This window comes from Eubalaena glacialis, chromosome 6 (assembly GCF_028564815.1).
Source record: "Eubalaena glacialis isolate mEubGla1 chromosome 6, mEubGla1.1.hap2.+ XY, whole genome shotgun sequence".
Lineage (NCBI taxonomy): Eukaryota > Metazoa > Chordata > Mammalia > Artiodactyla > Balaenidae > Eubalaena > Eubalaena glacialis.
This window is the reverse complement of record NC_083721.1, coordinates 113,948,318-113,973,495: the sequence shown is the minus strand read 5'-3', so window position 1 is coordinate 113,973,495 and position 25,178 is coordinate 113,948,318. Positions and strand designations below refer to the sequence as shown.

At 39.7% G+C, this 25,178-nt stretch overlaps 1 protein-coding gene across 1 annotated transcript in view; it reads right to left on the bottom strand.

The window, feature by feature from the left end:
• Positions 1-25,178, bottom strand: part of PLCH1 (phospholipase C eta 1) — a 232,490-nt gene that overhangs the window by 25,211 nt on the left and 182,101 nt on the right. The window contains exon 12 of the mRNA XM_061194551.1: positions 5,676-5,837. Coding sequence (XP_061050534.1) covers positions 5,676-5,837 — 162 coding nt within the window. The remainder of the gene's footprint in view (positions 1-5,675; positions 5,838-25,178) is intronic.

Here is a 25,178-nt window from a genome sequence, read left to right as displayed (position 1 = left end):
ACCTGGGCACCACCAGGAGATGGCAGCTGGCAACAGCTCCCCAAAGCTGGGGTCAAGGACCTCTCAGTAATGCCCAGGTGTGCAGGCCTCTCTAATGCGTGTTCACAAGGCTCTCTACAGCACAGGATGTATTCTTTCGAATGCCTTGAGGGGGAATAAATCATCTTCAGTTAAAAGTAGATTTAATTTTGAAAAATGGCCAAAAGTCATTAACAGCCAATTCAGTTGACTAAAAAAAACTAATCAGACTGATCACTTAATTACAATTTAGAATTTGGAAACATTAAAAATAAATAAAATCCAAGTATATCTATGAGGCAATAAGATTGTTTTTCTTTAAGTAAACTGCAACAGAGCTTATCTGTTCATTAAAATCATTCCCTCTGTGGTGAGCACAGGAAAGATGTATTGTAGATTCTGAATTCCTCCTCATGTTAATTAATTTTCCAGGCTAGAGATCTCTTTACTCTAGGGGACAGAAAGACCACTCTGCTAAAAGGGTTTAGACTCTTTTCCAATTGTCATCCCTAAAAATATGTATTAGGTGATTCACTGTTAATTACATGATGTAAGAGGAGACCAATAGGCCCCGCCCTCCCAGGACGTTCAGCTGAACAGAGATAATCTCATAAATGGAATAAATGTAGGTGAGCAAAACCACCCAAAATCAAAAGGTCAGGAAGAGCATCTACATATATCCATAGAAACTAATCAAAGATGCAATGCGGGATGGGGAGGGGGAACAGTGAGAACTGGGTTGGGGAAAAGGCAGTTCAGAAAATAATGGAGGAGGGTGGGTGGCAGGTTTACAGGGTAATTTTAGTTGACTGGCTTATATATATTGACTGCCTTTGAAGATCAATTAAAGCTGATCATTATTCAAAAACCCTAGAATTAAGAAAGTAGTAAGATATGGTAATAGAAGTAACACTGCTCTTCAAGTTAGGAGACCCAGTTCTGCCACCATGTAGCCACAGGTCCCCCATCTCTTTTTTTTTTTAAGCTGATTTAAAAGATTATTTTTAACCTATTAGAAAAGTTTTACAGAACTAGGCTTATTCAGTCTGAAGAACAGAGAATTGAAAGGGTATTTTAAGGTGAATGAGAGTCTCTCTGATGGATTTAAGTCTAAGCCGGAAATTATATACATCAATACATTGATGGGAAACAGAAGCTGAACACATAAGAAATACCCTGGGACTCAGAATCAGATGGAAGGAGAGGGATTAATAGGTGAAGCAAAACATAGGAGATTCCAGCACACACTCTGTGCTAAAGACTTGCTCCTCTGGGGCAAACACCCACCTCTTGACCTCAGTCCTCTTATCTGTGACATGGGGGAGGAATGGACCAATTAACCTCTGAGTTCCTCTCCAGTTCTAGTAGCTCATCTATTAGTAGGGAGATCATGTCATCTATTGTCCAAAACAGGACTCTTAAGAGTGAAATGGGGGCTTCCCTGGTGGCGCAGTGGTTAAGAATCTGCCTGCCAATGCAGGGGACAGGGGTTCGAGTCCTGGTCTGGGAAGATCCCACATGCCATGGAGCAACTAAGCCCATGCGCCACAACTACTGAGCCTGTGCTCTAGAGCCCGTGAGCCACAACTACTGAACCCGCGAGCCACAACTACTGAAGCCCGTGCGCCTAGAGCCCGTGCTCCACAACAAGAGAAGCCACCGCAATGAGAAGCCTGCACACCACAACAAAGAGTAGCCCCTGCTCACCGCAACTAGAGAAAGCCTGAGTGCAGCAACAGAGACCCAACGCAGCCAAAAATAAGTAAATAAAATAAATAAATTTATTTTTTAAAAAAAAGAGTGAAATGGGGCACCTTTAATAATTACGCTGGGACAATAGGTATAAAGCGAGGTTGCCCCAGGCAAGTTGAGGTATAAGGTCATCAATTTTAATAGGCACCTGCTATGCCCCAAGGATTATGCTAAGTGTATTACATATATTCTCACTTAATATATACAACCATCCCTGGAGATAAGTATAATTAAAATCCTAGTTTTGCAGATAAGAAAAACAGAAGTATAGTGAAGTTAGATAATATGCCCGAAGTTACAAAGCTACTTGGTGATAAAACAGGGATTCTGTGTAGTTCTGTCTCCTCTCTGGCTTTCTCCCCCTCCCCCACTCTACACTCCTTTTTGTACCAGAGGAATGCACACACATATCTCTCCCCAACTTGACCTCTCCTTGAGCATCAGCACTGCATCTTTCATTGAATCCATGGATCAAACACTGTGCTAGGAACTCGACATGAATACAAGAGAGACAGCAAGCAAGAGAGATGTAGACTCTGTCCTCCCTGGGCTTGCACTCTTATGATGGAGACAAATGATCATAACACACTATAATAAGACTATGACGGGGAAAGTTCAGGGTACTGCCTGAGGACACGGGAAGGCCATCTACCTAGACTTGAGGATCAAGGAGGACTTCTAAGGGGACATGTTACAAAAGCTGAAGCCAGAAGATAGGCAGACATTATCTACGTGAAGTAAGGAAGAGGAAGTGTGCAAGGAAAAAGCAAACACAAAGGCCAAGTGCCAGGAACATGGCACCTTCCAGGAAACAAAGAAAGGCAGGGGTTGGGTTGTGTATTTGTACTGTACACACGCACATTAGTGGACAAATCAGAGCTGGGGTCAGATGATGGAGAAAGGATCTTTTGGGCTATAGCTTTCAATTTGAGCTTTACCCTCCAAACTATGAAGAGCATTTGAATGGTTTAAAAAAGGAGAGTGATGTGATCAGTTGCATGTTTCTGAAATATCGCTATGGTAGTGGTATAAATGAGAGACGGGAGGGAGCGGGACAGCAGCAGAGGTGCAAAAGTTCATGGAAGGAATAATTAAGGCTACCCAGATGGCTGTAGCTGGGATGTAAACAAAGAAGTGAATTCAGAACTCTAAAGAAGGCAGGCATCCTTCTACTAAGTTCTTCCGGCGTGAAGGATGAGAATTTCATTTTTATTTTACTTCAGGGATCTCCAGGAAAAAGCTGACACCAGTAGCACACAGGACTGCACTGCTGAGTGACGATCCAGGAGGGAAGGGAGCTGAAGTGACGAGCTGTCCTGAACCCCACAGCACATTCTCAACCTCGGCTCTACATGTGCATATGTATCTGACGCAGATGGACTTGTCTCAACAGTAACTTGTCTTTGCTTGCCACTGAACCAAAACCATACTTTAAAAACGAACACAACAGCAGGGTTAAAAACCTTAACACTTCGTAGTCCAGTTTATTAAAGTTGCAGGCTCCATTTACTTTCTGCAAGTCTGATACGTTCTTGCAGTCACCCAGGTTTAAGGGAGAGTAAAAAATAAGAAAAAGGAGGATGAGTTTTGTCCTACTACATTTCTGAAATTTGAAGTCCCTTACCATCTTACCTGATGGGGAAACTACCATTAGGATCTCTTCCATAAAAAGAAAGATGGGCTTGATTTGTTTCCTCAAAACTCCCCAAGACCTGCTGTTGTCTTTCCAGTTGGAATGATCTAGGATGGAGCAAAGACTTCTCCAAAAGCATAAGGGGAAGTGACTGGCCCAGATTAGCCAAAGAGAGTTCACCAGGGAAGAAGAAGCAGAAATCAAGCTGTGTTAACCGAATGTGATTTTACAGACATTTGTGTGGTTTAAACTAAGAGGCTGGAGGGTCAGGGAGGAAAGGGAGAGGCTTGCTGGTATTTATAGAAATGTTTAAGAAAATTCAAAATTGTATGATAAACTGTAAGGGCAGTAATGCTGTAACTGACATTTTGGTTGTCTCCCAACATTCCATTCTGCCCCTCCAGCATGCAGGGGCAGAATGCATTTTCAGAGGGGCAGACCTTGGTGCCAGTTCCAGGGGTAAGTTCTCATTGGCATCAGCAAGCCAATGGTATCCTACGCCCTTGCCAAATTACTGTGCCAAGAAGGACACATATGCAAGGCCACCACGGGGATCAACTCAGGGGTGGGCACATGAGCTAAGATGCCCAACCAGAGCTCAGCACAAACTCTGGTTTGTTGGATGAGGCACATACACTGTCTCACTCTCTCTGGACTTGGACCAAGAAACACATAGCTCAGGGGCCTGTTGGCAGTCACCCTGCAACCACTAGGAGAGGGGGAACCGACATGGGATGATGCTAATCACGTGGTAGGTAGAACAGAAAGACAGGTCTTTGATGACCCTGCTGAGCCTCTGAATTAAGCCCACCTTGAAGGCCACTCTGCAAATGAACTTGCCACTTACCTAACCCAACACCTTTCTTCATTATTTAAGCCACTTTGAATTAGGTTTTCTATGTTTGGAAACTAAACAGACCTGAGAAACAGCCAGGCGTTTGAATGGCTGGACTTCTGTAGAGTCTAGAAAGTTACTACCAAAGTTGAGTGGTTGCTCAGATCCAAAAGTGATGATCTTCCCTCTGCCTGGGGAGCTCTGGGCCCTGGAGGATAGGCGGCAGTAGCAGGGGAGGCTGCTATCAGCTAAGCCAGTGACCACATGGATCTCCTCTGGTCCAGAATACATGCCCTCAATGTCCTTCCATGATAACATCAGTAAACCCACTATCCCTCTTCCTTGCCCATTTATGATATTTTTATTAGAAAGCAGAATAAAAACCTCAGCCAGAGCCCAAACCATTCATTCACTCAGCAACTATATATGAAGGTCATACTAAGTCCCAGGAACTATACAAGTCAGGAAAACAATGGTTATCAAGACTGACATTGTTCCTGCCTTCATAGAATCTACAGTCTAGTTGAGAAGACAGATATTGAACAAATAATTGCAAATGTGTAAGAAAAAAAAAAAGTTCTTGAAAAAGAAGATATAACAGGCTACCATCAACAATATAAAAGGGATAGCTAACCTAACCTAGGGGTCAAGGGAGGACTCATTTAGAATACCACATTGATGCTGGAATTTAAAAGCCTAAGTAGGAGTTAGCTAGAGTAGATGTGGAAATGGAGTGTTCCAGGCAGAGGAAATGGAATGTGAGGAAGACCATGGCATTTAGATGGTTGTGGCTGGTGTGACATCGTGGGTGGTGGTGTGACAGGGAAAATGGGGAGATCTGAGACAGGAGAGGTAGGCAAGGATGGAATTATGTAGTTCCTTGAAAGCCCAGTTAGTTTGTAATCTATCCCAAGCATAATAGGAAGCCACTGAAAAATTCTGAACAGTGGAGTGACATAATCAGATTTGCATTTTTAAAACACCATGCTGATTTCAGAATGAAGTTTACATTTAAAGAGGGCACGAGAAGTCTAAGTGAGAGTTAACATTGGCCTGAATTAGGACACAGCCATGGAGAAGAAGTGGACAGACATACACATTCAGAAGGTGTGACCAACAGGGCATGGAGGCCGCCTGAATGAGTCCCCACCCTCACCTGAGCACAAGTGGGGAAGGTGAATGCAGGGGCACTGGGCTTTGTCCTGAGCGTCCCAGTGAAGGAGTATATGAATCATTTCTACACCCACCCATGCACTTTAATCTATTATTCACTATTTCTCTCCATTTTGCGGAAGGAGATTCTCATTTTTCCAGCAATATGAGGATAGAAATGGAAGAAACTGGAGAAGCCTTCCACAAATGACAAATGATCAGAAACAAAGCATGAGGTGCTTTCTTTTTCCTGTTGAAGGACAAGTACAAGAGGGAAATGTATACCTGCTTCAGGTGTGCATTTAAGCCTTCATGCGTGGCCTTCAGTAGTGCCCTCACTGTGAAACTATCAGCATCTTCCTTGTCTCGAATTTGAGATTCTTTTAACAGCGACTCCAGTTTTTTCCTTATGAAAGATTCCACCTGATGCTCAGTGGTCCCGTTATTCTGTGAAGAATTAAACAGTGGAAATAATTTCCCTTAAGGAACACAGAATCACTTAGAACACAGCCTTCACTCAAGCCAACATTGCTGCTATAATTTCTCTCTCAATTACCTGTAAGAAGTTAAGCTTATTGTACCATTTTTTGTCCTTCTCCCACCAGCCCTCCACCAATCCCATAAAATAATGATGATTATGACTGCATTCAACCTTTAACAACCCTATAGTCCTATTATCATTCCCATTACAGAGACACAGAATCTGATGTTTAGAGAAATAAGTTGATCAAGGTTACAAAGCTAGCAAAGAACTGAGGCAGGATTCCAACTCAGGGCTCCTAAGTCCTTCTCCCCACACTACTTTACACTTTCACTAGAGGGAGGGCCAGGGAAAGTTTTGGGAGAAAAAGTTTTCTGTACCTACATAGGGAAATTTGAACAAGAATGTGCTATTTAAAACAAATCACTTCCTTCACTGAAGGGAAAAAAGTGCTATGGAAATCTTTGGAAAGGAGGATTATTCTGAGATAAAATTTCTTTCCTATCTCTGCCCCACTATGTAATTGGAGGGAATTCACTACTGACCTGTGCTGTGACTCAGCACTGTAATTACCTTAAGATCACAACTAATTTCAAGTGTTTTGGATAACAAAGCTCTGCCCATGTCTGGGAGATAATTTACACAATGTTTAAGTGATCTAGGGACCCAGATTTCCTAGAAGTCTGCTTAGTGCAGGTTTTTGGCCCCCTTGTTCTACCTGAAACCAACGGCCCAGGCTCTGTTCACTGCTTCTCCCCTTCTCAACTCCCTCCCCCTCCCCCTATGTCCAACACCCTTCCATAAACTCTTCAGCCACTTGCCAAAGGCCAACCCACCCAAAGGCAAGGAAGGGGCGCTCCTCCACCAGAACAATGCCCCTAGTCCTCACCAAAGGTTTAAGATCCATATTTCCACTTGCAAATTTGTTACTAAGAGGTCATTATATTTAAACAAGAGAATGGGCAGTTTTTCAGTAATGCATTCATTTTCACAAAATCTTATAAGAGCAAAGCAATATAAACACAAAGGGAAATTGGGGAAAAAAAGCTACATCAGAATAGGTTATTGAATTTCCCTGTATTAATATCACATGAATGAATATCTTTAATATACCCAGTGAATGAGGCACTCCACTTCACTGGAGGCCCTCAGGTCCTGCAGGAGACACAAAGGTGGAAAAGGGCTGGCCTTTGACATCAGGAGCAAAGATCCCATTAGGCTAACAAGGGCATGTCCCCAAATATCCTACCAAGGTCCGCACAGCTGCCTGCAAAAGCACAAATGACCAGCACAACAGTGGTTCTGAGAAGGAACACAGCATTCCTGCCTGAGTGACCAGAAAGACCTCAAAGAACAGGGGGAACTCTGTATGGTAACTAAAACTTCAACAGTGATGAAGACATGTCATCCATCACTCTAGCAAAGGTTTTACATTACCAAAGCATGTTTTATAAACATAGGAACAGATTCGTTTTCCTGGAACAGAAGTTCATGAAGGGGGGTAGTGGAAGATAAAGTTGGAAAAGTACTTTGGGAACAGGTTGTAGAGATGCCTGAAAGCAAGAAGTCAAGAGGTGTGGAGTCGCTGAGAGTCTCTGGGTAGACAAGTGTCTGAGTTGCATTTTAGAAATAACAGTAACCAGGCAGCATGTACAGAAAGAGAAAAGGTACCTTACAAATGAAAAGTCAGACGTGAGAATTGGTTCAAGATGGTGGAGTAGAAGGACGTGCTCTCACTCCCTCTTGCAAGAGCACTGGAATCACAACTAACTGCTGAACAATCATTGACAGGAAGACACTGGAACTCACCAAAAAAGATACCCCACATCCAAAGACAAAGGAGAAGCCACAATGAGACGGTAGGAGGGGCTCAATCACAATAAAATCAACTCCCATAACTGCTGGGTGGGTGACTCACAAACTGGAGAACACTTATACCACAGAAGTCCACCCACTGGAGTGAAGGTTCTGAGCCCCACGCCAGGCTTCCCAACCTGGCGGTCCGGCAACAGGAGGAGGAATTCCTAGAATCAGACTTTGAAGGCTAGCGGGATTTGATTGCAGGACTTCGACAGGACTGGGGGAAACAGAGACTCCACTCTTGGAGGGCACATACAAAGTAGTGTGCATATCGGGACCCAGAGGAAGGAGCAGTGACCCCATAGGAGACTGAACCACACCTACTTGTTAGTGTTGGGGGGTCTCCTGCAGAGGTGGGGTGTGGCTGTGTCTCACCGTGAGGACAAGGACACTGACAACAGAAGTTCTGGGAAGTACTCCTTGGCGTGAGCCCCCCCAGAGTCTGCCATTAGCCCCACCAAAAAGCCCAGGTAGGCTCTAGTGTTGGGTCGCCTTAGGCCAAACAACCAACAGGGAGGGAAGCCAACCCCACCCATCAGCAGACAAATGGATGAAAGTTTTACTGACTTCTGCCCACCAGAGCAACAACCAGCTCTACCCATCACCAGTCCCTCCCATCAGGAAACTTGCACAAGCCTCTTAAATAGCCTCAGCCCCCAGAGGGCAGACAGCAGAAGCAAGAAGAACTACAATCCTGCAGCCTGAGGAACAAAAAACACATTCACAGAAAAATAGACAAGATGAAAAGGCAGAGGGCTATGTACCACATGAAGGAACAAGATACAACCCCAGAAAAACAACTAAATGAAGTGGAGATAGGCAACCTTCCAGAAGAAGATTTCAGAATAATGAGAGTGAAGATGATCCAGGACCTCAGAAAAAGAATGGAGGCAAAGATCGAGAAGATGAAAGAAATGTTTAACAAAGACCTAGAAGAATTAAAGAACAAACAAACAGAGAAGAACAATACAATAACTGAAATGAAAAATACACGAGAAGGAATCAATAGCAGAATAACAAAGGCAGAAGATCGGATAAGTGACCTGGAAGACAGAATGGTGGAATTCACTGTTGCGGAACAGAATAAACAAAAAAGAATGAGAAGAAATGAAGACAGCCTAAGAGACCTCTGGGACAACATTAAATGCAACAACATTCGCATTATAGGGGTCCCAGGAGGAGAAGAGAGAGAGAAAGGACCTGAGAAAATATTTGAAGAGATTATAGTCGAAAACTTCCCTAACAGGGTAAAGGAAATAGCCACCCAAGTCCAGGAAGTCCAGAGAGTCCCATACAGGATAAACCCAAGGAGAAACACACCGAGACACATAGTAATCAAACTGGCAAAAATTAAAGACAAAGAAAAATTGTTGAAAGCAACAAGGGAAAAACAATAAATAACATACAAGGGAACTCCCATAAGGTTAACAGCTGATTTCTCAGCAGAAACTCTACAAGCCAGAAGGGAGTGGCATGACATATTTAAAGTGATGAACGGGAAGACCCTACAACCAGGATTACTCTAGCTGGCAAGGATCTCATTCAGATTTGATGGAGAAATCAAAAGCTTTACAGACAAGCAACAGCTAAGACAATTCAGCACCACCAAACCAGCTCTACAACAAATGTTAAAGGAACTTCTCTAAGTGGGAAACACAAGAGAAGAGAAGGACCTACAAAAACAAACCCAAAACAATTAAGAAAATGGTCACAGGAACATACATATCGATAATTACCTTAAACGTGAATGGACTAAATGCTCCAACCAAAAGACACAGGCTTGCTGAATGGATACAAAAACAAGACCCACATATATGCTGTCTACAAGAGACCCACTTCAGACCTAGGGACACATACAGACTGAAAATGACGGGACGGAAAAAGATATTCCATGCAAATGGAAATCAAAAGAAAGCTGGAGTAGCTATACTCATATCAGATAAAATAGACTTTAAAATAAAGAATGTTACAAGAGACAAGGAAGGACACTACATAATGATCAAAGGATCAATCCAAGAAGAAGATATAACAATTATAAATATATATGCACCCAACATAGGAGCACCTCAATACATAAGTCAAATACTAACAGCTGTAAGAGAGGAAATCGACAGTAACACAATAATAGTGGGGAACTTTAACACCTCACTTAAACCAATGGACAGAGCATCCAAATAGAAAATTAATACGGAAACACAAGCTTTAAATGACACAACAGACCAGATAGATTTAATTGATATTTATAGGGGATTCCATCCAAAAACAGCAGATTACACTTTCTTCTCAAGTGCACACAGAACATTCTCCAGGATAGATCACATCTTGGGTCACAAATCAAGTCTCAGTAAATTTAAGAAAACTGAAATCATACCAAGCACCTTTTCTGACCACAACACTATGAGACTAGAAATCAATTACAAGGAAATACACGTAAAAAACACAAACACATGGAGGCTAAACAATACGTTACTAAATAACCAAGAGATCACTGAAGAAATCAAAGAGGAAATCAAAAAATAGCAAGAGACAAATGACAATGAAAACACAATGATCCAAAACCTATGGGATGCAGCAAAAGCAGTTCTAAGAGGGAAGTTTACAGCTATACAAGCCTACCTAAAGAAACAAGAAAAATCTCAAGTAAACAATCTAACCTTACACCTAAAGGAACTAGAGAAAGAAGAACAAACAAAACCCAAAGTTAGTAGAAGGAAAGAAATCATAAAGTTCAGAGCAGAAATAAAGGAAATAGAAACAAAGAAAACAATAGCAAAGATCAATAAAACTAAAAGCTGGTTCTTTGAGAAGATAAACAAAATTGATAAACCATTAGCCAGACTCATCAAGAGGGAGAGGACTCAAATCAATAAAATTAGAAATGAAAAAGGAGAAGTTACAACAGACACCGCAGAAATACAAAGCATCCTAAGAGACTACTACAAGTAACTCTATGCCAATAAAATGGACAACCTGGAAGAAATGCACAAATTCTTAGAAAGGTATAACCTTCCAAGACTGAACCAAGAAGAAACAGAAAATATGAACAGACCAATCACAAGTAATGAAATTGAAACTGTGATTAAAAATCTTCCAACAAACAAAAGTCCAGGACCAGATGGCTTCACAGGGGAATTCTATCAAACATTTAGAGAATAGCTAACACCCATCCTTCTCAAACTCGTCCAAAAAATTGCAGACGAAGGAACACTCCCAAACTCATTCTATGAGGACACCATCACCCTGATACCAAAACCAGACAAAGATAGTACAAAAAAAGAAAATTACAGACCAATATCACTGATGAATATACATGCAAAAATCCTCAACAAAATACTAGCAAACAGAACCCAACAACATGTTAAAAGGATCATACACCATGATCAAGTGGGATTTATCCCAGGGATGCAAGGATTCTTCAATATACGCAAATCAATCAAAGTAATACACCATATTAACAAATTGAAGAATAAAAACCATATGATCATCTCAACAGACACAGAAAAAGCTTCTGACAATATTCAACACCCATTTCTGATAAAAACTCTCCAGAAAGTGGGTATAGAGGGAACCTACCTCAACATAATAAAGGCCATATACGACAAACCCACAGCAAACATCATTCTCAATGGTGAAAAGCTGAAAGCATTTCCTCTAAGATCAGGAAGAAGACAAAGATATCCACTCTCACCACTATTACTCAACATAGTTTTGGAAGTCCTAGCCATGGCAATCAGAGAAGAAAAAGAAATAAAAGGAATACAAATTGGAAAAGAGGAAGTAAAACTGTCACTTTTTGCAGATGACATGATACTATACATAGAGAGTCCTAAAGATGCCACCAGAAAACTACTAGAGCTAATCAATGAATTTGGTAAAGTTGCAGGATACAAAATTAATGCACAGAAATCTCTTGCATTCCTATAAACTAATGATGAAAAATCTCAAAGAGAAATTATGGAAACACTACCATTTACCATTGCAACAAAAAGAATAAAATACCTAGGAATAAAACTACCTAGTGAGACAAAAGATCTTTATGCAGAAAACTATAAGACACTGATGAAAGAAATTAAAGATGATACAAACAGATGGAGAGATATTCCATGTTCTTGGATTGGAAGAATCAATATTGTGAAAATGACTACACTACCCAAAGCAATCTACAGATTCAGTGCAATCCTTATCAAATTACCAATGGCATTTTTTACAGAACTAGAACAAAAAATCTTAAAATTTGTATGGAGACACAAAATTCCCCGAATAGCCAAAGCAGTATTGAGGGAAAAAAACGGAGCTGGCGGAATCAGACTCCCTGACTTCAGACTATACTACAAAGCTACAGTAATCAAGACAATATGGTACTGGCACAAAAACAGAAATATAGATCAATGGAACAGGATAGAAAGCCCAGAGATAAACCCACACACCTATGGTCAACTAATCTATGACAAAGGAGGCAAGGATATACAGTGGAGAAAAGACACTCTCTTAAATAAGTGGTGCTGGGAAAACTGGACAGCTACATGTAAAAGAATGAAATTAGAACACTCCCTAACACCATACACAAATATAAACTCAAAATGGATTACAGGCCTAAATGTAAGACCAGACACTATAAAACTCTTAAAGGAAAACATAGGAAGACTACTCTTTGACATATATCACAGCAAGATCTTTTTTGATCCACCTCCTAGAGTAATGGAAATAAAAACAAAAATAAACAAATGGGACCTAATGAAACTTAAAAGCTTTTGCCAAGCAAAGGAAACTACAAACAAGATGAAAAGACAGCCCTCAGAATGGGAGAAAATATTTGCAAACAAATCAACAGACAAAGGATTAATCTCCAAAATATATAAACAGCTTATGCAGCTCAATAGCAAAAAAACAAACAACCCAATCCAAAAATGGGCAGAAGACCTAAATAGACATTTCTCCAAAGAAGACATACAGATGGCCAAGAAGCACATGAAAAGCTGCTCAACATCACTAATTATTAGAGAAATGCAAATCAAAACTACAATGAGGTATCACCTCACACCAGTTAGAATGGGCATCATCAGAAAATCTACAAACAACAAATGCCAGAGAGGGTATGGAGAAAACGGAACCTTCTTGCACTGTTGGTGGGAATGTAAATTGATACAGCCACTATGGAGAACAGTATGGAGGTTCCCTAAAAAACTAAAAATAGAATTACCATATGACCCAGCAATCCCACTACTGGGCATATACCCAGAGAAAACCATAATTCAAAAAGAACATGCACCCCAATGTTCATTGCAGCACTATTTACAATAGTCAGGTCATGGAAGCAACCTAAATGCCTATTGACAGACAACTGGATAAAGAAGATGTGGTACATATATACAATGGAATATTACTCAGACATAAAAAGGAACAAAATTGGGTCATTTGTAGGGACGTGGATGGATCTAGAGACTGTCATACAGAGTGAAGTAAGTCAGAAAGAGAAAAACAAATATCGTATATTAATGCATATATGTGGAACCTAGAAAAATGGTACAGATGAACCGGTTTTCAGGGCAGAAATTGAGACACAGATATAGAGAACAAACGTAAGGACACCAAGGGGGTAAAGCGGTGGGGGGTGTGTGTGTGTGATGAATTGGGAGATTGGGATTGACATATATACACTAATATGTATAAAATGGGTAACTAATAAGAACTTGCTATATAAAAAAATAAATTAAATAAAATTCAAAAATTCAAAAAAAAAAAAAAGAAAAGAAAAGCCAGACGCATTGGTTCCCACTACAAGCACTAAGACCAATGTGCTGGTGGGGGAGTTAATACAGGTGCGAGAGAGTTTGAGAGCATTTTGCATAAAACAAACATATATTGAGCTGTTATATGCAAGGTGAAAACATTGATAAGGTACAACCCCACTGTCATAGAACTCTCAGTGTCACAGAGGAGGCAGACACATCAGTGCATAATTACACAACAGGTGCATGTAGGGTGACAGATGGGCACACAGAGGAGGCGCAGCTCGCCCAGCCTTGGGAGTGCAGGAGAGACTTGCAGGAACAGAGGACGCTTGAGCCGAGCCTTAAAAGAGGCGTGTATTAGGTTCCTGTGGCTGCTACAATAAGTTACCACAAACCTGGTAGCTTAAAATGAAGAGATATTTATTTTTTCACAGTTCTAGAGGCCAGAAGTATGAAGTCAAGCTGTTGTCAGTGCTACTTTCAGCCTCCCCAAGGCTCTCAGGGAAAAACCCTTCCTTGCTTCTTCCAGTTTATGGTGGCACCAAGCACTCCTTGGCTTGTGGCAACATAACTCTTGTCTCTGCCTGTCTTTGCATGGCCTTCTCCTGTTGTCCCCACTCCTAACATTAATAAAGGATGAGCTGCAAAATAAGGACAAAATAAGGACCCACAAAATAAGGACACTTGTCGTTGGATTTTTAAGGCTCACCCGGTTAATCCAGAATGATCTCATCTCAAGATTCTTAACCTAATTACATCTACAAAGAGTCTTTTTCCAAATAAGGTCAAACTCATAGGTACCAGATGGTAGGACTTGGACATATCTTTCGCTGGCCACAAATCAACCTTCTACAATGGGTTGTATGAATATGAGTTGATAATCTGGCAAAGAGTAGGGTAAAAGTATTCCAACATGAGCAAAATTTGAGCAAAGCAGTATCTATGAGAACTAGTAACCTATATGAACATGGAGAAAAGAGCACCGGGAAACACAGAGAAAGCAACTAAGACTTTATATGTTGTGCTAAGGCTTACAAAGCACTGTCATGTAACAACACTTTGAACCATGCAAGACCCTTTAAGGCAGCATAAGACTAGCCAGATTTTACTCATAATGATGCAGAGGCAGAAAGATTCAACACCTTGTCCAAACACACATGCCTATGAAGTGGCTGAGTTGGGACCTAAGACTTCCAATTCAAAATTCTGTGTCTACTTCACCATACAGCACTGCCGTCATCCCTTTTCTACTGTTACAGAAAAAGATAAATTCCTGAGTCAAATTAATCATATTTTAAATAATCTTTATTCCTACAGGATATCTGGGAAATAAAGCATCACAATCCCTCTGTAGAAAAATATACAATAGTAGGTTTCACTTTGGGTCAGAAGTGAATCCAAGAGGGACTTCCTTGGTGGTCCAGTGGGTAAGACTCCACGCTTCCAATGCTGGGGGCGAGGGTTTGATCCCTGGTCGGGGAGCTAAGATCCCACGTGCCATGCAGCCAAAAATAAATAAATTTCTTAAAAAAAGAAGTGAATCCGAGAAAGGAAGTCCAGGTCTCAAACTCCCAACACGTTTCATCAAGTGACCCAGAGCCTGGCAGGGAGCACGTGTGTTGAAATATCCAAAAGAGAAAGCGTGTAAGAGCACCTAGCATGCCTGGTGTCGCACAAATGCCCCAAATAAGTAAGCATCAGTTTCCTTGCCTGGCTCAGGGCCACGTGAGGAGTCAGAGACAGCGAGGAAATGAACCGTGGCAGTTATGCCCAAACACTTTCAGCATCAGCAAAACAAGGCTAAAGATACAAAGCCGGACAGACTGGTGCTGGTGAAATAATGAATGCTTAACACAAAAGCTATAGTTATTTATTCACTTCACATCCTCTCAACACTGGGAGTTGCTGAAGGAAAGATATTTCTGCCTGTTGATCTTTTTCTTCCCTGTGATTTACAGCACAAGAATAAATAAATGTGTGGCTGAGGTTTCATTAATATATTATCGTTCGGCCCCGGAACCCAATAGCACTACTGAAAGAAAGCTGAGACACACTTAACCTGGCAACAGTCAGCCACCGTGCAGCTGCAGCAGGGACCAGAGCTGAAAGCCATATGCATCTTGCTCTTTTGTCCCCTGAGCGGTGGGAGAGGGAGGATATTGCAGCTGGAGTCGGGGGGAGGGGAGAGCAGCCCTTCAATATTGTCTGGAGTAGTTTCCACCTGAGCCGCAAGCAGGCTTCCTAATTCCCATTTCTGAGAAGCAAATATGATCTAGGAATATCAACCACAAATAAATAAGTCAAACACAAAACACATTCTTGTTTTGTCTCCAGCATGAAATGAAAGGATCACTGGAAACAGAGAGGGCTGACCACTTCCAGGCTGGGAAGCAGCAGGAAAGGGGAGGGAGTGGTTTGGGAGTGGGCTGCCCCTTAATGAGGGGTTCTCTCTACCACCATGCAGAGTGATGCTCTACCTGGGCTGCACACTGGAATCACCAGGGACATGTGGCAAAATTCCAGGCCCCACCCCAGACCAATTACATGGGATCTCTGGGCGAGAACCAGGGCATTGGGATTTTTGAAAGCTCCCCTGTCATTCCAATGTGCAGCCAAAGTTGGGGCCTTTGCTTTAAAAACGAAAAACAGAACACTGGAATATCTCACTGTCCCAAAATGTCTTTTTTCCCCCTCTGGGCTAGAGTTGCAGACAGGAAGGATAATATATTAGCTGCCCTTTGTGAGTGCCTTAGAGCTCTCCAAGCTGGCCACCTGAGTGTCTTGGGCTGAAGAGCAGCTGCTTCTCAGCCATCCGAGGCTGTGCATTTACTCCTGTCCTCTCCTGTCTCCTGCCTGCTCCTTTAGCTCCCTTAAAACACCTTCTTCTGCTCAAGGACCAGCTCAGGACTTACATTAGTGATAATCATGCTGCAGCTGCTATTCTTCTTACTGATCGTACCTAACATTTATTGAGTACAAATTATGTGCCAGGCATTGTTCTGAGTTCTTTACAGAGTATGAACTTAACTTAACCCTTATGATAATCATTTTCTTCTTTTTTCTTCAGTTAAATAATGATTTCATTCCTTTACTACATAATAAGTCAAATTTATACAACTATGGCAGAGGATGAGAATGGCTTATATTTCCAACCAGGAGAAGTCACTATTCCTTACTGTAAAACTGAAGTATAGTTGATTTACAATATTATATTATATTATATTATTATATTAGTTTCAGAATGGAAGAAAATATTTGCAAATGATGCAACTGACAAGAGATTAATCTCTAAAATATACAAACAGCTCATGCAGCTCAGTATCAAAAAAACAAACACCTCAATCAAAAAAGGGACAGAAGCACTGTGGAAAATGGTATGGAGGTTCCTCTGAAAACTAAAAATACAATTACCACATGATCCAGCAATCCCACTCCTGAGCATATATCCAGACAAAACTATAATTCAAAAAGATACATGGACTCTTATGTTCATAGCAGCACTATTCACAATAGCCAAGACATGGAAACAACCTAAATGTCCACTGACAGCTGAATGGATAAAGAAGATGTGGTACATATATACAGTGAAATACTACTCAGCCATAAAAAAGAATGAAATAATGCCATTTGCAGCAACATGGATGCAACTAAAGATTATCATACTAAGTGAAGTAAGTCAGAAAGAGAAAGACAAATACCATATGATATCACTCATAAAATATGACACATATGAAACTATCTATGAAACAGAAACAGAATCAGGAACACAGAGAACAGACTGGTGGTTGCCAAGGGGGAGGGGGGTGGAAGAGGGTTGGATTGGGAGTTTGGGATTAGCAGATGCAAACTGGAATATATAGAATAAACAAAAAGGTCTTACTGTAGAGCACAGGTAACTATATTCAAAATCCTCTGATAAACCATAATGGAAAATATGAAAAAGAGTGTGTATATATATATATATATGTGTGTGTGTGTGTGTGTGTGTGTATAACTGAGTCACTTTGCTGTACAGCAGTAATTAACACAACACTGTAATTCAACTATAATTCAATAAAAAATATATTTTAAAAAAATGGGCAGAAGATCTAAACAGACATTTTTCCAAAGAAGACATACAGATGGACAAAAAGCACATTAAAAGATGCTCAACATCACTAATTATTAGAGAAATGCAAACCAAAACTACAATAAGGTATCACCTCACACCGGTCAGAATGGCCATCATCAAAAAATCTACAGACAATAAATGCTGGAGAGGGTGTAGAGAAAAGGAAACCCTCCTACACTGTTGGTGGGAATGTAAATTGGTATAGCCACTATGCAAAATAGTATGGAGGTTCCTTAAAAAACTAAAAATAGAGCTACCATATAATCCAGCAATCCCACTCCTGGACATACATCCAGAGAAAACCATAATTTGAAAAGATACATGCACCTCAATGTTCATAGCAGCACTATTTACAATAGCCAAGACATGGAAGCAACCTAAATGTCCATCGACAGAGGAATGGATAAAGAAGATGTGGTACATATATAATACAATAGAATATTACTCAGCCATAAAAAGGAAGAAAATAATGCCATTTGCAGCAACATGGGTGGACCTAGAGATTATCATACTAAGTGAAGTCAGAGAAAGACAAATATCTTACATCACTTATGTGTGGAATCTAAAAAAATGACACAAATGAACTTATTGACAAAACAGAAACAGACTCACAGACATAGAAAATAAACTTATGGTTACCAAAGGGGAAAGGTAGGGGGGAGGGATAAATTAGGAGGTTGAGATTAACACATATGCACTACTATATATAAAATAGATAATCTACAAGGACCTACTGTATAGCATAGAGAACTCTACTCAGTACTCTGTAATAACCTATAAGGGAAAAGAATCTGAAAAAGAATAGATATATGTATATGTATAACTGAATCATATGGTAGCTCTATTTTTAGTTTTTTAAGGAACCTCCATACTGTTCTCCATAATGATTGTACCAATTTACATTCCCAGCAACAGTGTAGGAGGGTTCCCTTTTCTCCACACCCTCTCCAGCATTTACTGTTTGTATATTTTTTGATGATGGCCATTCTGACTGGTGTGAGGTGATACCTCATTGTAGTTTTGATTTGCTTTTCTCTAATAATTAGTGATGTTGAGCATCTTTTCATGTGCTTTTTGGCCATCTGTAGGTCTTCTTTGGAGAAGTGTCTATTTAGATCTTCTGCCCAATTTTTGATTGGGTTGTTTTTTGATATTGAGCTGCATGAGCTCTTCGTATGTTTTGGAGATTAATCTCTTGTCGGTCAATTCATTTGCAAATATTTTCTCCCATTCTGTGGGTTTTTTCATTTTGTTTATGGTTTCCTTTGCTGTGCAGAAGCTTTTAAGGTTAATTAGGTCCCATTTGTTTATTTTTGCTTTTATTTTCATTACTCTAGGAGATGGATCAAAAAATATCTTAAGGCAATTTATGTCAGAGAGTGTTCTGCCTATGTTTTCCTCTAAGAGTTTTATAGTATCCCAGCCTTACATTTAGATCTTTAATCCATTTTGAGTTTATTTTTGTGTATGGTGTTAGGGAGTGTTCTAATTTCATTCTTTTACATGTAGATGTCCAGTTTTCCCAGTACCACTTGTTGAAGAGACTTTCTTTCCTCCATTGTATATTCTGCCTCCTTTGTCATAGATTAGGTGACCATAGGTGCATAGGTTTATCTCTGGACTTTCTATCCTGTTCCACTGATCTATATTTCTGTTTCTGTTCCAATACCATACTGTTTTGATTACTGTAGCTTTGTAGTATAGTCTGAAGTCAGGGAGCCTGATTTCTCCAGCTCCGTTTTTCTTTCTCATAATTGCTTTGGCTATTCAGGGTCTTTTGTGTTTCCATACAAATTGTAAAAATTTTTTGTTCTAATTCTGTGAAATGAATCATTTTGCAGTACACCTGAAACTAACACAACGTTGTGAATCAACTATACTCCAATATAAAATAAAAATTAAAAAATTAAAAGTAAATTGCTTATTCTTATAATATAGAGTCTATTAATTTAGTTGTTCTCAGTTAAGAATCAGAATTTAGACCCCTTATTCTTTCTGTTTGTCTCAAGATTTTTTCACATAGTAATAGCTTTTTTAAAGAGTAGAGATCCCCAGGAAGATAAGGAGATAAAATGGATGACTTCAAGATTCTCAAGATATTATGGCCAGTCACACAATGTACTTGTGCAAGGTCATGAGAGTCCCCTAGGTTTGTAGACCTGCTCCTTCTCCAGGTCAGAGGTCAATGTCAGCCAGGAGAGGATACTCCTACCACAGTTCAGAGCCAACTGGGACAACCCCTTCCCAGGAGTGTGAACACAACTTATGAAGGTGGGAGGCAGGTCAGAGAGCCAGAAAAACATTTTGACGTATTATTTTGATGTCCATTTAGAAGATGAGGATAAAGAAACTGAGGCCTAGAGTGGCAGAGCCAGGCTTTGACCTAGGCTCCAAAGCCTGTGTGTTTGATGACTGCTACCTAGTATGTCATCTGACCTACTCTGAGTATTCCAGGCTACCCTCAGCTCTCTTTCCTCTGAATTCACATTCTCTTAAGTCAATTCCACATGACATAACAATATGTCAAGTTTGTTATTATTTGTTGCCAGTGTGATAAGTGTGTCTCTCCAGCTAGATGAACTCCCCAAGACATAAATTTGAGAGGTCATACAAAATATCATGCTTGAGAGCAAGGATGGCCCATATAATTTTCCTCCTCTAAATTAATCACTAGATTAATTACTTTATCTATCACAACCCCATTTTCCTAATCTGTAAAACATTAGAAATGGTAGTTTCAACCCCATCCCCATGGCTATAGGAAAAAAATGAAATTCTATAAGTATAAAGTCCTTAGCATAGTGCTGGTGCTAATAAGGGTTCAACAAGTGGTTCATATTTAAAAGCTGATTTTAGCTCAGGTATAAAAAAATAATAGTACAATGTCAGAAAAATAGCAAAAGGTAATGTTTCTTCAGAGCTGTTAAGCATACATTTTAAAATGTTATTAGAGCAACCATTCTTCATATACATTAAGAAAAAACAAAAAAATACTGTCCATAATGAATATAAGTCTGGGTTTGTGCATCTGTACATACATGTGGGTTTATATATGACAATGTACATTCATGCTTTGAAGTCCCCCACTGCTCCAATGACAGAAGAACTAACAAAGAGAAAAGTCATAATCTTGGTCGAAATAAAATAAACAAGATCACTGCAGATCATAAATGTAGCTGAGCTCCACATTCACAGTGGGTAAAGGTGGCCAAGAATTTATACCTTATAGTACAATAGAAACTAAAAGTGCTCCACATGCTGTGGGAGGTTAGAGCTGGTCTCTCAACATGAAACCAAGGTGGTGAAGAAAGCTGGAATGGGATCCTTGCTTATAGTAGGAAACATTAAAAAAAAAAACAAACCAAAAAAACTACTGTGAGGAAGATTCAAAATTTAATATCAAAAGAGGCAAGAATAAGAAGACAACCAAAGTGCTGGTTTGCTTGGTGACTGAATGGGTAATACCTTCAACATCTCTAGTGGCAGAGAACTCTCAATCAATGTAAGGTCTGGTTAGGAACTTGGGGCACAGGTGGGCTGTGTGTATATGTGTGGGCACCATGGGGGTGGTGGGCGCTTAGTGTTCAAGTAGAAGCAATCCCAAAACCACTAGATAAGAAGGTTAAATACAGAAAGAAGGAGAATGGAAGGGGAAAAAACATTCCACTCAAAACTGAATATTCAACCCAAAATTCTAAAACCCATGTGGAAAAACTAATGCTAAGAGGGAGGGCTAAAAACATCAACACATGGAAAGGAGACTCACTCTTTCACTTTGAAATAAGTAGGTTTAGATGTTCAAAGATATAAAGAAATAGCTCCATAAAAAGAACAAGAAACTAAGAAGCCAAACAGTAAAATAAGAACAGGTGTCTATGAAAAAAAAAAAACAATAAAAATTTTGTAAATCAAGTATATAGTCATTGAAATTAAAAGAATAGCTGGGATAAACTCTAGACCAGACGTAGTCAAAGAGATAATTAATGAATTGGAAAATAATACTGTAAATATATAGTACCCAGAATCAGCAGAGACATAAAGAAAACATTAAAGAATTAAGAGATATAGAAAATAAACTAAGATTCTAACCTAAATCTAATAGTACTTCCAGAAAAAGAAGACTGATGAAATGGCATAAAAACATATTTTAAAAAAAAACTGTTGAGAATTTTCTAGAATGAAAGAAAACATGAGTTCTCCAGTAGGAAGTGAATACTGATTGCTAAGAAAAATAAACCTACTCCTAGTCATTTAATAGTGAAGTCACAGAACAGCTAGAATAGAAAGGAAAGACGTATTACCAACAAGAAATAGTTGTAGAAAACAAACTTATGGTTACCAAGGGGGAAAGAGGGAGGGATAAATTGGGAGATTGGGATTGACATAGACACACTACTATATATAAAACAGATAACTAGTAAGAACCTACTGTGTAGCACAGGGAACTCTACTCAATACTCTGTAATGACCTATATGGGAAAAGAATCTTAAAAAGCGTGGATATATGTATATGTATAGCTGATTTACCTTGCTATACAGCAGAAACTGACACAACACTGTAAATCAACTACACTCCAATAAAAATTAATTTAAAAAAACAACAGGGATAGTTGAGTTCTCGGCAATAATTCTCAGAAGATAATAACTTTGAAATATAAGGGAAATATATACATACACATATCGATAATAAATACAGTACTAGACCTTAAATGTTCATTACCTTAACTCTCTGGCAGGGCAGGGAGGAAGAAATTGTATCATATACTAGAAAACAACTGGAATCTTCAGCTCACCTTCCACTCCTCACCCCTTGTCACCAGGATGCAACAGCATGCCTGGCACGTGGGTGTTTACCGAGGAACAGGACCTCACAACATCATGAGGTAACTCATCCTTTCCATGAGCGCTGACAAGTCTTAAAACAACAAGATTCATAATCGCCCTTAAAATGGCTCAAATCATAAAATGAATAACTTAGGAAAGAAGGTCAATCTAAGGTAGTAGGGAGGGAGGAAACTATTGAAGTGTTTAGTGTGAGACATGCAGAGTGAATAATGGTTTTAGGGTACTAACATAACACAAAAAGTGGTTACATGTTACTCTACTAGGGCTTGTTTAAACTTGTTGGAAGCCTTGGTGTTCACAGGATAAGCTTCATGTAGGAGACAGACAGCTTGATATTTGTGCCTAAGAAGCTGGCTGAACCCAGATTCAGAGAGTGCAAGGAAAAAGATACTGAATAGCTCAGCAGAAGAGGCAAATAATCAGTGAGGTTGAACTATGGGGGTGGAAAGTCTGTAAGGCACACTGACATTAGAGGATCCCATAAAGATGAATAATGGTGAGCTGGCCCCACTGAATCAAATCTGTTAGATTACTGTGCTGTGGTTGAAACGAAGCTGTCCCCGGAGTCTTTGAGCTGTGTGATTCTTGGGTCATTGAACACACCGGCTTTACCTATGGCTTTTTACAGTATGAGCCAGATTTTCTCTACGGCTGAAGCCTCAAATTAATGGGGCAGAAGCTTAAAGGATTCAATTAATTCAAAAGAAAGCATGTCTTAAAAGAGCAAAAGCTTTTGGTGTGGTTTGAATCCCTTAGCTAGATGGTAGACTAGGAGGAGTAAGAAGGCCAGCGTGAGGGTCCTGCCTCCCTCTCTGTTCTAACGTCCGGGTAAAGCTGTGCGAGCCACAGATCCTGCTTCTGACCTCCGCATCTGCTGTTCCCTCCGCCTGGAACAACCTCCCCCAGATATGAGCATGGCTAACCTCGCCTCTTTCCGGTCTTTGCTCACGTGTTACCTTCTCTGTGAGACCTTTCCTGGCCATCCCATCTAAAACGTCAACAGACCCTTTACACACACACTTTCTACACTTCTTCCCTCCCTTTTTCCCTTTAGCACTTACCACTGCCTAGTACACTACACATGTTACTTATTGTCTATCCTCCCTTCTCCCACCAATGTAGAGACTCCACGAAGACAAAGATTTTTGTCTGTTTTGTTCACTGATATATGCCCCAACACCTACAGCATGTTGGTGCATCTCCAACAGGAGTTCCTCCATAAAAATCTTTTGAATGTGTTAATGAATCTTGCATAAGCCCCATGACAGCTAGCATTCCAGTGTTCGTGAATGCTAAGCTGCAAATCCTTATTTATTGCAATAATTCAGATATAACTTATAAATCTAACCACATTCTGGTAACTTAAAACTGAGGTTAAGAACTTCCTCTAAGGTAATTATTGGTTCCATACAAACTATGCACAGTACATCCGCCTTTGCAGAAATATGATCAGACACTCGATTTAGATCAGACAATTTACATTCAACACTCAGATAAGGCATCTGAGCCCTCTGCTGACAAGAGAACTAGAAATTGACCGATTATGGGATAACACTTTGACTTTCTAAATACAGCACTGCCTTTTCTCAGCAGAGCTCAAAAATAGACCAAAAAAAGATTTGAAAAAGATGAGTAAAAACCTTATATATTTCCACTAGAATGTTGATTTCTTTATATATTTTCTCTCTTAAAGTCTAACAAAGAGACACCTGTAAAACGTTACAGGTAAGGTGCTCTCCACTTTCACTTAGGCCCAAATCAAAGAATCCAAATGAAAGATCATGGCTATCTTTATGGAATCACATTCTAAACTCTCGACCTATATGGGTTCCTAGACATTAACCAAGAGACTTTGAAGATTGAGAGGAACCCACTTGGATACTTTCACAGGTGAATTTATTGGTTTGTTTCCACAAAACTATAGCTAATTCTCTTTTATAATTATAGATATTTAACTTAGAAAGTTAGAAGGCTCACTGACATCAGAAGAAATTTTATATTACTGGGTGGATTTAGAAACTAGAATAACTTGGCTTTTACTCAGAGCAATAAATGACTATTGTGATAGTATCAATAGCTAAATTTCCACCACTCATTTTCACTAAAAATTACATTCCCTAAACACATAACTTAGTCAAGACTCTCTGCTCCTTGCTTCTAAATGATAGACTACTCTGAGGCTGGCAACCAAGAGTTTTGGGAAACAAGAGGCAAAGATATTGAAATTCAGAGACAAAAATCTGGCTTATAAAATAAAGCTTAAAGAAAGAACAAAATTACCTATAATCGCAAGTAATTAATTACAAAAATAGCAATTAGCAGGAAGAGCAAAAAAACTAAAATATTAACTGTATTTTCACTTATGTAAATCTCTTGAGATTAATTTTCTGTAACCATAGCCCTATTAGTGGTATTTAATTGAGCTAATAAAAACTATTAAAAGGCAATAGATTAATACAGATGGTAATTTTTCCTTTTCACTTCAAGGCTGAGTCTTCTCCACTTCATCCCTTTTAAAATGCATTAAAGCCAAGAAAGAACTATCTACTGAGATGTCAGCTGTCATTAAGCTCTTGCCCTCTTTGAAAATAATACCAGGTCTCTTTAATACCTATAGGAAGCCATCACAGTTACTATTATTTCAAAGAGAGTAGACTTTTTTTAATGATGTAGTAATTGAATTCAGGGCAATAATGTAAATTAGCAGATTTTATACAATATTTCTCCTTTTTTAGAGGGTAGAATAATTGTCCAGACAT